Source organism: Brassica oleracea, chromosome C4, assembly GCF_000695525.1.
Source record: "Brassica oleracea var. oleracea cultivar TO1000 chromosome C4, BOL, whole genome shotgun sequence".
NCBI classification, from domain to species: domain Eukaryota; kingdom Viridiplantae; phylum Streptophyta; class Magnoliopsida; order Brassicales; family Brassicaceae; genus Brassica; species Brassica oleracea.
Genome location: NC_027751.1, coordinates 52060117 through 52081278, shown reverse-complemented (window position 1 = coordinate 52081278; position 21162 = coordinate 52060117). Strand labels below are relative to the sequence as shown.

At 31.6% G+C, this 21162-nt stretch overlaps 4 protein-coding genes across 4 annotated transcripts in view; 1 reads left to right on the top strand and 3 right to left on the bottom strand.

Annotated features, from left to right (window-relative positions):
* The window catches only part of LOC106339204, a 3989-nt gene extending 3635 nt beyond the window's left edge, over positions 1-354 (top strand). Inside the window, exon 2 of the mRNA XM_013778000.1 lies at positions 217-354. Within this exon, the coding sequence (XP_013633454.1) occupies positions 217-354 (138 nt within the window). The remainder of the gene's footprint in view (positions 1-216) is intronic.
* A 3706-nt stretch (positions 355-4060) lies between these two features.
* LOC106339744 (probable pectinesterase/pectinesterase inhibitor 16) lies at positions 4061-6392 on the bottom strand. The gene is made up of 2 exons (XM_013778609.1): positions 5463-6392; positions 4061-4908 (listed from the first exon to the last, which is right to left on the bottom strand). The coding sequence occupies exons 1-2, from the start codon at positions 6343-6345 to the stop codon at positions 4238-4240; spliced, it is 1554 nt and encodes a 517-aa protein (XP_013634063.1). The 5' UTR covers positions 6346-6392; the 3' UTR covers positions 4061-4237.
* Positions 6393-16938: 10546 nt separating this feature from the next.
* Positions 16939-19978, bottom strand: LOC106336734 (probable polyamine oxidase 2). Its single transcript, XM_013775664.1, has 8 exons — positions 19739-19978; positions 19262-19377; positions 19095-19183; positions 18893-19006; positions 18721-18808; positions 18416-18604; positions 18242-18339; positions 16939-17843 (listed from the first exon to the last, which is right to left on the bottom strand). The coding sequence occupies exons 1-8, from the start codon at positions 19776-19778 to the stop codon at positions 17105-17107; spliced, it is 1473 nt and encodes a 490-aa protein (XP_013631118.1). The 5' UTR covers positions 19779-19978; the 3' UTR covers positions 16939-17104.
* Positions 19262-20054, bottom strand: LOC106336735. Its single transcript, XM_013775665.1, has 2 exons — positions 19739-20054; positions 19262-19377 (listed from the first exon to the last, which is right to left on the bottom strand). Exon 1 carries the CDS (start codon positions 19941-19943, stop codon positions 19788-19790), a length of 156 nt encoding a protein of 51 aa, XP_013631119.1. The 5' UTR covers positions 19944-20054; the 3' UTR covers positions 19262-19377; positions 19739-19787.
* Between the last annotated feature and the right edge of the window lie 1108 nt (positions 20055-21162).

Genomic DNA, 21162 nt, shown 5'->3' with positions numbered 1-21162 from the left:
GAAATCTTAGCCATGCATGAGGCAAGTCGTGAGTGTGTATGGTTGAGGTCTATGACTCAACACATCCGATCAGATAGTGGAATGGTCGAGGACAATGGTCCGACCATCATATATGAGGATAATGCAGCCTGCATTGCTCAACTCAAAGATGGGTATATCAAAGGTGACCGAACCAAACATATACTACCCAAGTTCTTCTTCACACATGAGTTGCAGAAAGCCAAGGAGGTCAGCGTCACTCAAATCCGGTCAAGTGAGAACTCAGCCGACCTCTTCACCAAGTCACTTCCCACCAGCACATTCAGGAAGCTTACGCAGCAGATTGGCATGCGAAGACTCAAGGACCTTCAGTGATGTCCAAATCAGGGGGAGTAATGTGTGTTGTACTCTTTTTCCTGTCCTTGGTTTCCCTTTTTACCACATTGGGTTTTGGGTTTTCCGGGAGAGGTTTTAACGAGGCAACGTTAGCACATTACAAGCCCGATATGGTTATGGCATCCAAGGGGGAGTGTTATAAATCCATGATATGGATATGTGGATTGCCATTAACCATCAAGGAGGTTTACATCTGACCCGACTATCCGGTCCGTCTACACCCGTCTCCGGTCCGTCTACATCCGACCAAGACTAGTCAAGATGAAGACTCATTCAACCGGAGAATTTATGAGCTTTGACCAAGTCTAGATATTTGTGGTCAATATGTAATAAATGTGTAGATACTCTCCTTGTTGTAAACCCTTATGAACCTCCACTATATATTGATAGTGAGAGCTAATGAGAAAGACACAACTTTCACAGCAACACTTCTCTCATATTTCTAACACAGCTAATAATGTAAAACAAATACTCCCTCTAGCTCTGGTGGTAAAAGTCTCACAGCTGTGAGTACTGCCACCTGAGTGGATTTCATATTCGGACCGCAGCGACACATATTAGTCCCTTAGGTCTAGAAAATCGTTAGGAAAACGGTATATTAATATAAAAAAACAAATAGAAAATAACAAATGGTATTGGCCTAGTGAATAATAGATGAAGACAACTGTGAAACTGAAAAAAAAATAACACATCGTTGTTCACGTTTGGAACCAGAAACGTGTGAAAAAACTACGTCATCATTCATCACTGAGGCCTCCTTTTATGGTCAGTTGTTTTATTATTACGTTTGTAAAAAAGAAGACGGCTGATTAAGCTTGACGTTACAACTGTCGGCGAATCTGCTCGTAATTGCTGACGTGGCTACGCTGTTGCTTTTTCCGGTGAATAACATGACGGCGTTTCTTTCATTATTTGTTTTTTATTTCATGAAACGAAACAATGACTGAAGAAATCTTTCAAGTAATTTTTTTTTATGTGCAAGTAATTTTTATTATGTTCAAGTAATTTTAAACACAATAATACAATGTCTGTTTTATATTTTTAAAATATTATATCCAAAAAAATGGGTAAAACATCTCTAGTGTACATTGTAATTGAAGAAATCTGAAAAGTGATTAAACATGTTTATGATTATTAAAAAAAAATGTTTATGATTATTGTGGTTCAAACAAATTTGCTTAAAAGAATGACCAAAGAAAAGTTCAAACAAAAGAGATAAAGATCAGGTATCGGTCAAAAACAAAATTTGAAGAGCGACAGACCATGCTATGAGTTTGAAACTCCAAAATATGAAAGATCGTAGTAATTAAACATGTTCACAATAATAGAATGTATAAATAACGCTAAGGCTTATAAAACTCGCAAAATTTTAAATAAACGGACAGAAACAAAAGGTTTGAAAGAGGTTTGCACGTGGGATAAATTTAGTGTCCAGTGTCCGCATACATGCAAATATACATATGTACAGAAGCATTGTTTGATTCTTGTTTGGTTGTCTGTGTTGAGAAACCGGAACCGTGTAAAAAGAAAAGGTGGGCCAATCTTGCCTATTGTTGGAGAGGCAAGATTTTAATACTCCAAGTCCAAACGAAGACCACTTCCTAATTAACTCTTTTATTTTCATTTAAAATTTTTATTTAATTATTGTTAATCACTATTCTTCAATTATGATTAGTTGGTATAAGGCTCTCACACAAAATAAAACTCTATATTATATTTTTCCATCGTTTAGAAGTTTCAACGAGTGCTTACATATCCGAAAGTTCATGTATGGTGTTAAAATGTAGATTGCTAGTATCCAATTCAGAGTGGCTAAATTGTAAAAGAAATTCTATAATATACAACTCTTAGTCCATTTTAAACTTTTCATCTTGCATGTCCACAAGACCAAAACATCAATTAAATTAACTACTCATGTTTTTAAAATATATTGAGCTAACTTCTTTCATTTTAGTTCAACAAATACTTGTTTATAACATGTGGGCTATGATATTCAAACTAATCCCCATCATACCTAATTTCGATATTTTTTGGGCGGATACATAGCATCTTTGAATAGTTTAGAATTTGGACTGATATACGATGACATTAAATTAGCTATTAATAGACCAACCATTTGATCAGAATTATTCAGTTTCAAAAATAATAGTTAACCAATAAAAATCACAATTAATTCGTTCGTTCGTTCTACTAATAGAGACTGTTGTGAGTAAACATTACTCCATCCGTTTCATATTAATTGTCATTTTAGAGAATTTTTTTCGTTACAAAATAAATGTCGTTTTCGATTTTCAATGCAAAATTTATTAATTTTATGCAAAATTTATTTTTCTATTGGTTGAAATATGGTTAGGTGTATAGGTAATAGTGTTTTTTTATAGGAAATATACAAAATTAATTATTTTTATAATTCGTGTAGCGAAACCTAAAACGACACTTATAATGAAACAGAAAGAATAGTAAGTAGCAACAAGCCAGATAAGCTTCTTTGATGTTGGGTGATGGAACGATTTACGAGGCTGTGGTATTCAAACCGTCATTGATATGACAATGAACACATACTTTAATAACCAAGGTACCAAAATTTCTCTATATGACCTCTTACTCTAGGGGAAAAAGCAATATAAAAGTAAATTGACATAAAAAATTAGCTGATTTATGTTTAATAAAACTAAGTTGCCAGATTAAACTAAGGAGAAACAAAACAAAACTCTTAAGATAATTATGTTCATAAATCTATATTAGAAATGAAAAACAATTAAGAGCATCTCTAATCCAAGAATTCATTTTAAGGGGAGTAAAACTTCAAAAGGAAAATTTGAGGGTTGGTTACTTCAACCATGAATCCTCAAAAAAATCTTTAAAATTTTATTTATTTATATTATAATCTTTGATATTAACAAAAATTACTAATATTCACGAAAAAATAACTATAAGAACCAAAAAAAAATACAAGGTAGTTTTGAAAATTTGAAATTGGGTTAGAGTAACACAAAACCTCAAAATTTAAGGATTTGAGGTTGGGTTGGAGATGCTCTAAACACTCTTAGCTTAAAAAAAAATTGCTAGCTACAAGCACGCATTTTATTTGTAGCATGTGCACAGTGTAGTACACAAACTAGGCTGCATCGTACAATATTTCGATTAAAAAAAACTTCTGGCGTATGCATGAAGAAAAACTCAAAACCATCGCATGTAGCCTTTTTGAATAATTGGAATTTGGACTAGTGTACACATTTCTATATTAATAGACCAACCATTTGACAAATATTATTAAGAAAAGGAACAAAATAAGTTGGCCAAAATAGCATAATCCAAGATTAGTGAGTGTGTTATGTCTTAAGTACGGGTTTACAAGTCTTTTATCATCATCGTTTATTCGCAGTCTTCATACCTCTTACTGGATGGGCTTGGGCCTTATCAACGGCCTACAATTTCAGTCCAATATAGTTCACATAGTCTGGTTTACAGCTCAGTAACAACAATACCCTTCAACTTATTATACATTGTTAAATTCTTATCTCTTGCTAACAAGATGTATGTCTAGTTATTCGCAGTCACTAACTAAACAGAAAAACTAAAACGACTATCTACGATATAAAATATATATAAATTTTACAATAAACACACATATTAGTAGTAAAAATCCTGCAACATAAAAAATAAAATAAAAAGTCCTGCAACATATACAAATTTTATTCGGCATCTTTTTTAACTTACTTTTGATAAACAAATAATAGAAAGGGAATATTCTGCACACAGTATTACTCACAACTTCACAAGTCATAATTCAGTTATGATGACTATAACACAGTTAAGATAATTGTCATATACGAGCTTAATTGTAGATTTGTAATTAAGCTCACTTCACAAGGCCAGAGTCGAAACTAACGCCCGTTGACGGCAACCACATCGTCCCGCCAATGAAATTAGCGACAGTGAACCCTTCCGCTTCCTTCACCGTTAAAGACGAATGGTACCCGGCCCATTTAACCCGACCCGAAACCGATGATCCAGGACCCGAGTTACCAAACTCCGCGTAAAACAGAGTTTTAAGCCCGAAACCACCCGACCAAGGAGACCAACCCGACGGGTGAATCGACCCGTCGAGGAAAGACTGCATCACCACCGTTCTTGAATACTCTTTCCACGGCCGGCCAAGGTAAGTCGTCGACTGCGCCGTGATCTTGCAGTTCTGTATAGAGATTCCGGTGTTCTGACCCGGGTTGCTCCGCCCTTGCGCCGTCACGAAGTTTGTCTGACCCGGTAAGGGCTTACGGGCGACGATGTTGCAGGACTGGAACACTGCGGCGGAGTTTCCGAATATGTAGTCGACGGTTCCAGTGATGTCTGTGTCTCGGTAGAATTGTCGCTTAGAGTGAGTGTAGAGTGAGTCTTGGTATCCTTCGATGGAGCATCGGTACACGACGGATTTGTCTGCTCCGACACGGAGGGCCACCGCTTGCTCTGAGCTGGGTCCAGCACTGTTCACGATTGTTATGTCGCGCGCTATAAACCCATCTCCCATAGCAGCTTCCAAAATTTTTAAAAGACATAACAAAACTAAACTAGTTAACCGGTCTGAATCTGATTAAGCTGTACCAACAAAATCGTTAAGAAAATAAACCGTACAAAAAACTGATCAAAACTCAATTTTCTTAAATTTGTTTAAAACTTTATTAAAAGGAAAAAAAAAAACTTATTTCATTTGATTTATATATTTTCTAAACCTCAAAAAATCAATACATCAAAATTCAAAAGACTTATAGTTATCTTTTTATTTGTGGCAATTATATTAGTTCCTTAAATTCAAACACACACATATTTAATGATAGATATATGTTTTAAACATATGTAAAATACATTAATTTGTATTATAAATACTTTGTTTTCTATAATTGTCAGTTTTTAATAAAATCAAACTAATAACAGGTTTTATAACCTTTATAAAAAATTTAGTTTAATCTTAAGAATATTAATAAATTAATAGTAATCATAAAATTTATGTATAAACATTTTTTGCTATAAAATATTTATTTTTATGGAATGGAAAGAGTTTATATAATCATTGAATAATAATATCTTACCGACGGTGGCAGTCTTGTAAGTAGTGTAGCCGCCTCTGTTACTTCTGCTACCTACTATGACCGTTCTGCCTTTCCCATCACCAACTAACATAACGTTCTTCTGCTTCGTCGGGATGTCAATGTTCTCGTTATAGGTCCCAGCTTTCAAGTGAATCACGGTCCTTCCCCCACTACTCGCCAATGAAGTAGCCAACAACGCTTCTCCAACGGTCTTGTGGGTTCCACTTCCGTCTGCAGCCACCACGGCATCAATCTTCAGTTCCTTCACCGGAGCTTCTAGAACCCTCCGCTCCTCCGGTGAAGTAACAAACCTCGGAAAATGCTCATGCTCCGACAAGAGCCTCTGGGGTTTAGACTTCACGGATACGAACAACTCAAGTGCGTTAGTAAGTAAACCTGATAGGTTTCTTGCGACAAAATCCATCGCAATTCCGTGGTTATAAGAGTTGGATTTTTCTTGGAGGCTCTGCTCACAAGTGTCTTGTTTCGTGAGTGTTGCGCTTAGCCATGTGTGAACATCTTCTTCGTCATCACTTGAAGTGATGCGAGACAACATTTCAAGTGTGTCGTCGAGTAGCTCAAGGCAGTCGTGGATGGGATCGACTATGTGGAGTTCTGCTGTTCGATGAGAAAGAGTGAGGTTGAAGGCGAGAGAACGAGCCCGCAGGGCATGGTTCATACTCTCTTGGACCGATGCGAGGAACCCTTGTTGGGTTCTTGATGATGATGAGCTTTGATGTCTTGAGAATCTTGAGAAGTGGGAGTAGGAATTGGTTTTGGTTACAGCTGAAGTGGTTTGAAATAGGTATAAGAAGTTTAAGATGAGTAAAGTAATTAGTGTTTTGGTAATCCTATGATTTGATATTGCTGATGATGAAACCATGTTAGGTTTAATGATTTGTGAGCTGTTGTAGTAGTAGTAGCTTAATGATACATGCGTATATATACACTAACATTGGAATTTTCACATTTTGTTGTTATTTTGTTTCTTGTTACTACACGACTCTTATGTTTCGAGCAAGATGATATACGAGCGGTGGCGAAGCCAGAAACTTTTTTTATCAGGGACATAATTTTTTTTCAAATAATATTTACTATTAAATAAATTATTTATATAAATAAATAAATATTTATTATTAAATAAAGTGATAAACAGCTGGTATTTTTAAATAAATATTTATTATTATTTATATGATTTAACATATAACTTAAATATTTTTAATAAAAAATGTATATGGAATTTGTAAAGAAAATAATCTAATTATGGCTCATGAGGAAATAATAAAAACCTAATTACCTCATCAAAATAGTTAACCAATAAAAAATATATAAAAGAGTTATTGAACAATGAAAGTTACTGAACAAACTTCTTTAAATAAAATACAAAAATGCATTGAATATTTTGTCATGGATATTAGTGTATATGCAAAATAGAAAAATACCAATAATTTATTACAACTGATAAATATGAGATTAGAAAAAAAAAACTGAAATAGAGAGATGTGAGGCTTGAACGAAGGTTTGGTGGGGGCAGGAAGAAAATTTCAACGGAGGCAAGACAAAGTGATCTAGTGAAATTTTGGTTAATTACGTAACGATTTGGATAAATATTTTGTTTTATCTGGGGCAGCTGCCCCCCTCTCCACTAGTGTAGCTCCGCCACTGTATACCAGTGAATAATGCTCACGAAACCTTGTAATTTATTTCATAAATATTAGAATGCATCCATATTAATTGACCTTATTTTATTTTTTGAGCAAGGAATAATTAACCTTTATTTTATAGTAAAACAGTACCTAATTCTTCCATATGATAATTAGTGACTCAAAAGTTTTGTGATATTTCAGATCATTTGATGTTTTACCAAGCTTAATCTTATTGATCTATTGTAACCGTAATTAGTGAACTAAATGCTCTTCAGCATAAGCAATACATATATTTTCGATTTATTTATTTATTGGTTACAATATTTTATTTGTGTCAAAAATTAAGACATACTATATATATGTATGCAACCAAGTAAACATTTTTTTTTCAAAAATTATGATTAATTTACAGTGGTATGCCACATATAGATGAAGTTAGTTCTTTAAACGCAAACCTTAAGAGTGAAGCAACGAAGGGTAAGAGCTTTAAAATTGCCAGACTGTGTGAAGTATTCACAATCATTCCTGCCTTTTAATCATATCAATATATTAGTATATTCTAGGTATGTAGGATATAGAGTTAATCTATATGCATGCAAGTGTAACACTCATTTATGTTTTGTTTAACAATCGTTTTTCTTTTGGTCAAAAGAAAAAACAATCGTTTTTATTGGGCAGCAGAAAGTGTACCACTGTAACCTTCGAAATTAAACCGCGTATAACTAGTTCGTAACTGATTTTCATCACGAGACATGAAGTATAGATTATTTTTATTATTTTGAGAAAGAGACATGAAGTATATAGGGTGTGACGGTATCAATAGAGTAAATATTTACTCTGAAAATAAATTTACTCTAAATTCAGCTAAATCTTTTCCTATTAGGTGAAATGAAGGTTTTCACCTTTTCAGTCATTTACTGTGCAGACAAAAAAACATTCTAAAATTTATTTTGATATTTACTAGAAAAATATATTTACTCTAACTCTCTTATTTCCTCTCCTCTTACCATTTGTTTTGTTTTTCGCTGGCTTTCACTTTTTCATTTACATTATTTTTTATTTATTACCAATCACCACCATAGATGTTATGAAGTAACTATTTAATACAGTTTTTATTTATGTCTATGCATGATAAATTTATAATTATATAACTAAAAAGTCCAGTGATACTCATACAAACATGTATCGACAAAAAAAAACTAGCAAGAAATTTGAGATGCTTTGCGACAAAAATATACAATGCCAAAATAAAAATCAAACTTATTTTTGATATACTTACTTTTAAACTTCATATATAATATTTTTTCGTGTGTGTTAACTGTTGAACAATATTTTTCGTTGTTATTTTTTGGGGGCAAATGCCATTTTTAATTATTAGGAGAAAATAATAATTTGTCTGATTTGGTTTGTGCATGGATAATGTCGTAATGATAATGCCAAACCTAAATTGACAGAAAATAGTGGGATCCATCTTATGTAATCATCAAAGAAGATTCAACGACGCGACGTCACCACTCACCCGCTCGTCAGTTTCGGGAACAAAGCTAATAACACTTGTGTTCTCAATAATTCTAAGGAAGCTTACATATAGGTATTAAAAGGTTATATAAAAAAGAATGCAAGTAGAAACTATTTTACACATTACACTTGTGTAACAAAAGTTCTTCATGCAATTTTACTGTATTACATTTTTGAATTATTTTTCGATTGTTGTTTTCGGCAGTCAATAATCATATTAGTTTAAATTAAGGTTATATAGCACATGTTATTTGAATTTGATAACGCAAATGGAAGAAACTATATTATTGCAAATTTAACATTCGTACCAAAAAACTATACTATATCATATAACTTATTTGTTTGTGCAACTGCATGCATGTGCATGTGTGAAGTTAGCAAAAAAAAACCGCATGCATGTGTTATAAGTTATAACTTATAAACCTTTTTGATGTGTAAAACTTACGAAAAGTTAAGCCAGCTAACTAGTTCAATGGGGGTTGTCTAATAATGTTAATTTTATTTATGCTTAGTTTTATAGCTTTTGGGTTGTTGTAGATTAAAATTTCTTATAATAACCCAGGCTATTACAATATATAATCGAGGATATTTGAAACCAACTACAATACTTAATTAACGGTTCAATCATCTGCAGAACTCTAGTTTTTCTGCGACAGTAATGTAGTTGGGTTTTTTTTGGGGTCAAAAGTAATGTAGTTCGTTATGTATTAAATAAATGAAGGTGAACCTGCTGAAATAGGAATTAGGAGACTAATACTAGTTTGAAATATCAAGTGGTGGGTGTTTGTGAGAGCAAATAAAAATTAAAGAATTTGTATATTCTCTCCTATCTCTTTGCTAAATGTCATGAAAAATTACATGACGATAAGTTTCTATATATATGAGCAATATATGGTAAATAGAACTAAACTAATATGAGAAATATGTACATATGTTTTTTTTTTTTTTTGACAACAAGACATTTACAGACTCATATGTACATATATTCTCTTTATGAATGTTTTGGTCACTCTTTGTTTCATCGTAAAAGTTTTTTTCCTAAACATTTCATCATAAAGTTGGTTAATTCTTTAAAGAAAAAATTCCATAAAAAAATTCCAACTAAATTATGTTAAGCGTTTTAATACCCAAAATTTTTTTGCTACCGATTTTAATACCCCAACTAATTATTTTTCCCATTTTAATACATAAACTTTTAAAACGGTGCTCTTTTTAATACACAAACTGTTTTTATTTTAATCAAAAATATTAAGAAGTTTCAAATAATTGTTTTAAAAAATCTCTAAAATTCACAAAATATTTAAAATTCTAGTTTTATTTTAAGTCTTAGAAATAAAAGTAACTAAATTGTGGATAGTCTTAAATTTTGTAATAGAAATTTTAATTTTTAAATATCAAAATTGTTTCTTTTTGGGAATAGAAAAAAAATTTATTATTTTTCTATCAAAATTAAGTTTTTATAAATTTAAAATATTTTCCATTATTTAGTTAATTTTTTTCCGATAACTTAAAATAAAAGTAGGAATTTAGAATATTTTTCTTAGATTTTGAAGATTTTTTTTAAATTTCGTTTGAAACTTATTAATATTTTTGATTAAAATAAAAATAGTTTGGGTATTAAAAGTTTATATGTTAAAATGGGAAAAATAATTAGTTGAAGTATTAAAGTGGATAGTGAGAAAAATTGGATATTAAAAAACTTAACAAAATTTATTTGGAGTATTTTTATGGAATTTTCCTTCTTTAAATTAGATACATTCGTATACAATTTTTCGATCACCGCGTTGACATATTTTTTCTGCCCCGATAGTTCTATACTAATTAACTACAATGTACATTATCGTATTTGTTCTACATGAATCGTACCTTGTATTCCACTATGTTTACATCATGTATTCTACTCTTGCTATTTAGTAAATCATTAATCAACCGTAAATGATGGATAAGGATGACACTAAACTCATGAAGTATATATCTCCGAGCTTGCTAATGACTTCAGACGTCGTCTATCTATATATCATCTATAACTGGTAAGTATACTGTCTTGTCTAATAAATGCATGCATAACTAATTCACGCAATAATGTGCTTATATATAATACTACAATTTAATTCAACTAATTTATATTTTAAAGAACAAGTACATAATTTAAATCGGATTTTGTCCTACATATTATGTGTATAAATAGCTATATATCTACTTTATTAAATATAGTATATAAGGAGTATCTGATAGATATACATATTATAAGTTTATAGATGATTTGATGATTGACTATACGTAAGAACTAACTTTTGATAGTTTTGAAACGGGAATAGGGACCTTACGATAAGCTTAAGTGTTTCTCAATGCCAAATGAGAGTGAAAAGGATAGACTATCAGTGATTTGATTAATTAACATATGTGTTTTATGTAGATTTAGTTGATTTATTTTCTATGAATAACAAAATTCCAGCTTACAGTTTAAAAGCTGCCGATAATAATGTGAAAGTATAAACGACAATTTTCTATTATATTTTAAGTAGAAAAAGAAGATTTAAAGCTTCCAAATTATTTGGATGCTAGAGCTGGTCCTTGCACCTTTGTAACAATAACTATTCCATGGATGTGGGGAACTCTAGCTAGCTACATCTTCTCAATTATTTCTCTACTAAATTGAGATTATTGCAGTCAAATAAAATGCTTCAACGTTCCAAAGTTAGAATTTCTTTCGAGAGCAAAAATTTTGTTAACTAGTCAACAAAATATAAGGAAAAATTAGAACTTTGGTTATAAGAGTTTGAAGTTGATTGATTTGAATCGTTTACACAGAAACGAGAAAATGAAGGTCGCCGTAGAACTGAGAATGCTACCTAACGCTTTTGTTCTGTATCATTTAACAGGACATGCAAAAGACTTTAATATTCTCTTCTCATTTACATATTTTATAGAAAAATCCAATAGAAAGCTGCTAATTATTATTGGCAAAAGGTGATGTGAAGAAGATAATTCTATAATTGGTGGAAAATGCAAATGGGTTTGTGGTACGACTATGAGTCAATGTTATGTATTATGTGTTGCGTACTTGTATGTGTGTGAGGTCATCTTTTTTTTTTACAAGTCAATCCAATTATGAACAAATGTGTATTTTCAGTAAAAAAATGTGTAATTTATATTTTTTTTTTGTTTCTTTTGGTATGACAGTTGCCACGGACTAACTTTCATACAGTACTGTTCTGAGCTACGATGAATTGAAAAGCTTTTGATGATCGTTGACGAAAACTTTTCAAGGACTCAAACTTAAATTATTGAGTATTTGGTATTTAGAAACTTTTTGTCTATTTTCACCATGATTGACTTACATGTGGATGGACGTTTAACTTCATCACATTCTTATTAATATTTCTACCTGTTCCCCTTACTTCTTGTAGATCGTCAGGAGTTAATGAAATACTAAGTCCTTTTTAAACACATACTAGATCTTGACCCGCACAGCCGTGCGGGTTTTTTTTATTTATATACTAAAATATTTTAGTTTATATAACAAAATTTACCAATAACTTAACGTAATTTAGTGTTATATATTATGTAATTCTATAATAGCTATGTTTACGTAGCTTATATATTATTACTATAAATTTTATGTTTTTGTAACAAAAATTATTTTGGAAACTTTATTATGTAACAATATTACTTTACATACTTTTTATTTTAAATTTATATGAAAGCAAATTAAATTGGATCTATATAGTAGAAAATATATTTTTAAGATACTGTAAAGAATTTCTTTTAAAGAAAAACTATAATACATTGTACTTCAAAATATGTTTGTAGTAAATATCATATTTGAGAAATACACTAAGTTGGATAAAATATATTCTTTTAATTTGAAATAGAAATGAATATTTCTAACAAAATCTTTGTAAATTTTATTTTTGAAAATTTATCAGTTTAGAGTGTTATTATCAGTGAATATATAATTATAATACTTTACATAATTTTACATTTTCATATATAAATCAAAACTAAAATAATTTTTAATTTCTAATTACAGTTTATGATAACTAAAATTAAAATTAATTACTTATGGATATAAGATTTAAATTTATTCTGAAAATATTTTAAAAAGATTTTTTAGAACTTTCTTAAAAAATATTTATTGTTATTCAATTAAAATATAAATATTATAATTAATTCATGTAAAATTTGATAAAATTTTAAAGAATGGTCCAAATGAAAAAACCACGCATGAAAAATTCATCACTACAGTATATATATATTTAAAATATTATATATTTATCAATACATGTTTGTTAACACAACATTTATATAAATATTGATACATGTAATGTATAACATAATTAATAATAATAACACTTATTATGAAAATACAGTAGTGTTAGGATTTTAATATTTGATTTGATTTTATTATTTGCATGGTGAAATTCTAACATTATTTTATTTGCATAATAAATGTTAATTGTTATTATTATTAATTAGATCATATGTAGGTATTAACTCTAGAATAATTAAATGTTATTATTATTAAGTAGATTATAAATGGTTATATGCAACTATAATTATATATTGATGGAATAAATATATTTTCGAAATTATCCATTATTAATAATATTTGGGTGGAATAAAAATATAATTAAATATCTTGTTAGGATATTGTTATGAAAATACAAAAAAAATAATGTAAGCAACTTTTTAGGGATAGTCCATTTAAAATATCACACATGAAATAAGTCATGACTTCTCTTTTAATAGTATAGATTAAATATCTTGTTAGGATATTGTTATGAAAATACAAAAAAAATAATGTAAGCAACTTTCTAGGGATGGTCCATTTAAAATATCTTATGAAATAAGTCATGACTTCTCTTTTAATAGTATAGATTAAATATCTTGTTAGGATATTGTTATGAAAATACAAAAAAAATAATGTAAGCAACTTTCTAGGGATGGTCCATTTAAAATATCTTATGAAATAAGTCATGACTTCTCTTTTAATAGTATAGATAAGTCCATATCTACATCAAAATTATAAACTAAAATCTTCCACAATTAAATATAAGCGAGAGACTTTAACAAATTTTTCAAGTTTTTCATAGGCTCATAATTAAATATATATGAAAATTATAATATATAACTCCAATAATGATGTTGTAATTATGCGTGAGATGGAGAAGACTCAGAGCTTATGAAAAATGAAGCGTTCGCCTAGGGCAGCGTTTTTTTATATACTTAATAGGGCATCTTTTGCAATAGTTGTTGTTTTTGATTAAAATATTTTTAATTAAGTATACTAAAAAAGATATCTACGTATAGTGTATGGATTTATGTTATAGTAATTTGGATAAGTTAAATATGGGCTGGGTAAAAAAATTAAGAAAAGATTGATTCTTATGATCTTATGGATTTCTAATGACATTTTCGTAGTTTTATTAGTAGAATACCCAGATAATATTTTTAAATAGAAAAACTGACAATAATAGAAAATAAGATAAAAAAATATGATGAAGTGAAATTGGTTATCTTTCCATTAAAGCAGTTTCTAGATATTAAAAATGAAAGTTTAGTCATCAATTTGCATAATAAGAATATGATAAGTTATGTTTAGAATGAATGTTATATTTTTTTGGTGTTTTTCATCTGTGAATAGTATTTATTTTTATACAAATTAAGACATTTTATTTTCAAGCGCTTATGTTCGTTAGAGCATGATTATTGGGGGTTCTTAGGGTGGGTTCTTAACGGAATATAAGAACCCGTCTTTTAACTTTTAACTAAAAAAGCTAAGAACCGGTTCTTAAATAAGAGTTTTAAGAGCCGGTTTTTAACTTTTTTAAGTTAAAAATTAAGATACGGGTTCTTATATTCCGTTAAGAATCCTACTCTAAGAACCCCCGATGATCATGCTCTTATGAATTTTCGCACGGGAAGACTCCCGCTCATCCACATGGGGCATCTGAACTTCAAGTTTGGGCCTTACGTCAGCAGAAATAGATAGTTAGACTAGGACACAGAGCCACACAGCCCATTAACTATTTATTCGAAGCCCAAGATATGGACCCAATCGCTTATCAGATTGTGAATCGTGATCAGGGTATTGAACGGGTGTCACTGCTTCGGCTCCTACCTGGTTTCGTCGCAAACTCTTTTCTATAGCTTCAGTTGCTATCCAGGGACCATGATGTTAATGATCCGTCATCGCAACAACAGACCTGGAGCATCAAGTACTGACATTAGGAGGAACTGAGAAACCGACATGCAAAATGACTGAATGTTGCGTACCACAGGTACTTCTTCTCGACGTAGACATAAAACATGCATCAGTGGTGTTTTCTATTACACTGAGACTGCTACAGATGGGAGTGGTGATCTTATGATGATATATATGCTTTGATGTTAGATCTGAGAAGTACAGCTTTGTTAAGTTCCCGGAAAGGATACTCTATCCGGAGCTGCTAGACTGCTACGGTAAACTGGCTATATCAGTAAGTGGCGGTTTTTATGCCGGAAGTGAAGATATGGAGTTGTGGGTTCTACAAAACACCGAAAGACATGAATGGTCCAAACTTGTTTACATATTGCCCCCTATGTGGAAAGATGTAGTTGGTCCACATGACTATTTAGAGGTTGTTGGAGGGACTGGTCCGAATGAATTTGTTATGTCGCCCAGATATTCATCTGACCATTTCCATGTTTTCTACTGAAATTTCGAAAAAGAAACTGTAACAAGAGTTGTAATACAAGGAATGGGAGCGTTTGGAAGTGGGGGGAGATATTATGTTCACACATATCTGAATCATGTGGAGGATGTGAAGCTTATGGAATAATTATAAGGGATGCTGGATGATCATGGGATCTTGATAAAAGAACTTTTGTGGCAAATATGGCAGATCTCTACCTATTCTGGCTTAGTATGATCTGTGTTATCTGATTTGTAGATCCTCTTTAATGTATTTGGTACGTAACAATCTGCATAATGATCGTGTACCATCTTCTCCTTTAGCCTCCTTCTCGTACGTTTGTATGTTTTGGCTTTGTGATCGCTCACTTTTAGTTGCTTTTCATACTCGAGGATTCAGAAAGATCGTAGAAGAAACCATAATGGAATCTGGACTAGTTTATCAAAAGGTCTGCTTCGTACGAAATGACAAATATACCGTACTGAAATACCGAGAAGAAACTGGAGAGGATGAACTAAACTCTGTTCTACTCTTATCTTATTTTCTCCATTTCGTAATTTATGAAATTTATCAACATACCCCTCAACATACTCATTATTGCAATTCACAGCGCTTTCTATTTCACATTTGTAACATTGGACCCTAAAAGTTCTGTTCTACATTTTCTTCCTCGTAAGTGGTTATTCTGAGTTTTTTTTTGTTTTGAAAGAAGTTATTCTGAGTTACAGGCTATGATTTTGCTTTGATAGCATTGTGTTTAGGTCAAGGTAGTAAAACATTTTCAGTTCAGTGGTTTGATTAAATATCTCTTAATATTAATATATTATGAAATAGAAGTTTCAAATTTTAGTAAAAATGATTGTCAATCATATAAATTAATAGAAAATGTTTAATATAAAATCTGGTTTTTGTCTTACTATGAGTTATAACGTACAGGCCATTGTTTTTTCTTTGATTGCATTGTGTATTTCTTTTGTGAAATAGTGAAAACTATCTGATTAAATGTTTACTAGTCTTCAATCTTAGAAAAATGGTATATGGTTGGAAAGAAATGGACGGAGGCATGGAGAGAAGCCTTCAACTTCAGCAATTCTGATCAGAACCATAGATAGGAATACAAGAAATAGATTTCTTTCTGTACAAAGAGCAGGGGATGCTCGCTTGGAGAGGGGTCTTACCGTCTTAGATACTGGTTTTCCTGGAAGAGTAGAGCATAAATGTTACAATTTCAGGTTCAGGTTCATAGAAAGAGTAGATCATAAATGTTACAATTTTACAATTTTACAATTTTCCACAAGGCCAGTTTCAGGTTCATAGAAAGAGTAGATCATAAATGTTACAATTTTTATTCCTTCATATTAAGCATTTGTAAATGTAACACAAAGTGGGTTTTTGGTTTGAATAAAATTTAACATTCAAAAAAAAAATCTTAAAAAAAATCGATTTGTTAACAGTATACAAATTAAAAGAAAATATATTTACATGAAAATTTATAACATAGTGTAAGCAAATAGCATACTAAAATTCCACAGAATAAGAGAGAAATGAGCTATAGGCTATATAACTCATAGCAGAAGGAAGAAAAGTAAATACTTAAATCACAAGGCATAATGTTCACATTTAAATTTATATATAAATAGGGATATAAATATATCACAGGGCATAATGTTCACATTTAAAAGTTTTAATGATCCAACACTAGAATAGTTATTGTTTTTCCCAACAAGACAAGCCAAATCATTTCAGGTTCTTTATAGCACAACAGATTTGCATAGACTGGTTTGATAATGGTGGATGAGTTTTAGAGACGAGATATAAGAAGAGGAACAGAAGCAGGTCCTTCTTCACCCATCACAGGCTGAAACAAATTCAACTCACCATACCTCTCCAACACACGCATCCTACAATCCTCACCCGCCATCAAACCAGTTGAATACGCCCCATGAACCGACCCCGGGAAACTCGAGCTCGTCGCTTCACCGGCAAAGAATAAATTATCCACCGGAACTCTAAGCCTCTCATACAAATCATGAGGCTTCCCCACGATATCATAGCTATAAGATCCCAACGAGTTCACATCAGACCCCCACCTCGATACAAGATACTGCACCGGAGGCAGAGCGTCAGGAAGAATCCTCTGGAGCTGCAAGACGGCGAAATTCGCAGCTGCTTCATCAGACATCTTCTCGATGTCTTTGGCGAGCTGACCGGCCGGCATGTAGACCAGAACCGGGTGTCCTGTGGCCTTGTGGAGGTTTAGAAAATAGCTGCAGCCGTAGGAGGTTTCTGCGACCACTCCTAGAAACTCTACTTTTGGCCAGAAGACTTTTTCGAAGTGGAGTATGATCTTGTTTTCGATTCCTACTCCGAGGTCGTTGATGGCTTCTTGTTTCCACTCTGGTAGCTTTGGTTCGAATGTTATGGTTCCGGATTTTAAGACACCGAGAGGAACAGCGATCACTGCAGCGTCTGCAACAAATGTTTCACCGTTTTCTGTTGTTACCTTTACTCCATTGTACCGTCTTACAATCTTAGTAACTCTGAGGCAGCAAAAGAACCAGAGGTTATGACTACAACAACCTTAAAAAAAAAGGGCAAATCTCCTAAAACGACATAAGAAAATATTTTATGATCAAAATGTCCCACAAAGAAAAATAACCAAAATAAGTTTTATTAAAAAACAAAAGATTAAGATACTATTATTGAATAATACATTTATAATAATTTTATATTTTAAATCATAAATTCTAGACTCTAAACCATAACTCACAACCCGATCCCAAAAACTAAATCCTAATTTTAGATCAATTTACCCTATATGTGTCTTTTTTACTCTTTCATTTTTTTTATTTGGAAACTATTTTTGTGATATAAACTTTTTATGATTATTTTAAAGTAAAACATGCTAAAAACACTTGAAAAGCGCAAAGCTTATTACCTATGGCCTAGTCGAATATCAATCCCTTTGGACAAAGTATTGATGACAGGGCGATACCCTCTAACCATAAGACCATGTCCACCAGGAAGCAACTCCTCCTGCACATGTTTAGGGATGTTAAACAGACAATCAAGAAACAATGTTTTAACTCCAAGAGGAAGAGAGTAACTAAACCTGGTCCCAACACTTTGCGGAGATGGTGTCAGCATCGGCAGCAAACCATCCTTCCATGCGGCATAAGTACCATTGAAGTACATTGTGTGCAAGCCCCTCTAACCTCAGCTCAGGTTTCCTTGAAAACACAATTGAGAAGGCCTGAGATATTGACATGTCTGCCTCCTGCTCGTCTCTGACCTTATTGATCTGCATTTTCAAAATAAGAATCTAGTTAGGACGAGCATAAAACAAAGACTAACCCAAGAATCATAATATGATGTAATAAAAGAAATAAGAAAATGAATGTGAGGGGGACTTTGTACCTCTTCCAAAATCTGCTCAAATGTAACACCAACCTCTGTTACCAACTCTTGAGGAACTTGATTGCCATCCATATCAAACAGAGCATAGCTGCATTAAACAAAGTATTATGCCGAATTAAGAAAAAAAAAAAATAGAGACAAAGATTAGGCATATCCAAATTGTTATACATACCTTTCAAGATCATGATCGTACAAGACCGAATTGTCACCACTAGTACGATACAAGGGCAGTCCCAGCCTCCCAATTACTGGTGCCAGAGGATTCTCTTTGCACACTCCGTGCAGCCTGCAACAAGATACTGTAGCGTTAGCAATGGTAACCAAAAAACTAATATATGAACCAACAAAAAGATCAAAAAGAGCTGTGAGATTACCATGATGCACCAAGATCAACAGGAAAACCGAATGAGTAATCAGTGTGAACTCTTCCACCAATCCTATCACGGGACTCCAGTACCACAACCTAAAAAAAAAAACACAAACGTGAGAAAGTGATGATCATCATCCTAAATGAATCCAAGTTGCAAGGGGATATACAGACCTGAAAGGAAGCGTCTTGAAGAGTACGAGCAGCAGAGATTCCACCAAAACCACCTCCAATCACTATCACAGACGGTGACCTTGTCTTCATCCTCCCACCAGCTGAAAAGCAATTAGCTGTGATAATATATATGAAACAAGGAAGAATCAACGATCATTCAGGTCCAATAAATTAACGATTTATAACAAAAAAAACGTGTGACAATTCTAGCTACGGTAACACCTACACATCGTCAAAAGATGCCGACACAATAAAATCAAACAACGAGCCCACAAAGGAATCAAATCACCGACAGAGAAATTAGCACGTGGGCAAAACTAATACCGAGAAAATTTAAAAAACTTTTTTTTTATTACAGAACACATACTTTTATTACAGAAGTCATCTAGATTCGTCGTATATTCAGACACACATATAAATATTTAATAAATTAAAAAAAAAACAGAATGATCGAAAAAGGTGAAAAGAATAAAATACCTCTACGGATTTGACGATCAGAGTTTTTCCTCGACTCCATGATTTTTTTTCAATTGATCAAACGATTAGAATTAAGATTACTATTATTATTATTATTACTATTAGAAGGGAGCTGTGGAGAAAAATGAAGGATGAAGATAAGAAGACAAGTCGTAAAGTGGCTCGATATCGATGATGAAAAGATCAGGCTTCCAAACAAATTCATGCGATTTCTCTCTTTCTTCACAATTCTCTCCCTCCTGATTCTGTTTTTTTTTTTTAATTTTAAATTCACTCTGCCTGCTCAAAACGATCAGTGTAAACGTGGATCGGTGATGATCGGAGAGATCGGATGCGTAATTCAAGCGGGACAATCGGGAGAGAATATCAAAATCGCAGAGATGAGAAAAGAGAGAGAAAGTTTGAAAGAGAGGAAAAAAACAGAGGCTGCTAGAGAGAGAAAAAGAGACAGCTTTAATTTGGCTTTCGAGTTCCTGAAGTCGAGAAAAGTAGGTTGGGGTTGCTTTACCTATGCTTTTAATTTTTTTTATAATGGTCACTTATCAATTTTTTAAAATATTTATTAAAAAGATGAAGTGATATTAATTAAAATAAAATTTCGCTCCTAAATTTCCTGATTGATTTATCCATGAATTGTGAATCTATTTAACGACACTGTAATGTTATTGATTAAAAAGTAATATAGTTATATATAATTATACAATTAGTGGTATTATAATTAGTCTACTTACATATAAACTATAAAGTGAGAATAATAAGTTATTGACACTAGTATATGATATGTTATCGTTTGGAATATTTAAAAACGTTATTATTGTTAAATGTTATGGTCATTTTTAACGAGTTGTTTGATAAAAAATATTAATAATACGTTATTTAGTATTAACTATAATATATACATTTTCTATACAAATCCCCTATATATTATTTGTGAAACATTGCAACTTCTTTTTGTAGCCACACGTCATTACTAGGATGATTCTTAGAATTATTAGAGAAATATGTTGGTTCATCTAATTATATAATAAGCTTTTTATTAAACTAATCATAAATTCATTATTAATGTCATTTATTATTTCCTTAAATAAAGATTACGAAATTGCCTAATGTGAGTAAAATATATATGACAATTAATGATTTTGAATAATAAAGATCTGATAAAAAAATGTATTTTCTATCAAATTTGTTTAATTTAAAACTATTAAAATAATTTTTTTAAAAACACAATAACCATATTATAAAAGTTTAGATTTTTCTGTATATTTTATATTTTGAATTTTAAAAAATGACTATAAATTACTAAAACTGTTAAAAATCTCACATTCAAATTTTGTGATCCATGGTTTAAAATTTTTGTTATGACAAAATACAAATGATTACAAAATCATATAAATAAAAGTCTAATTTAATTAATCATTAAGATT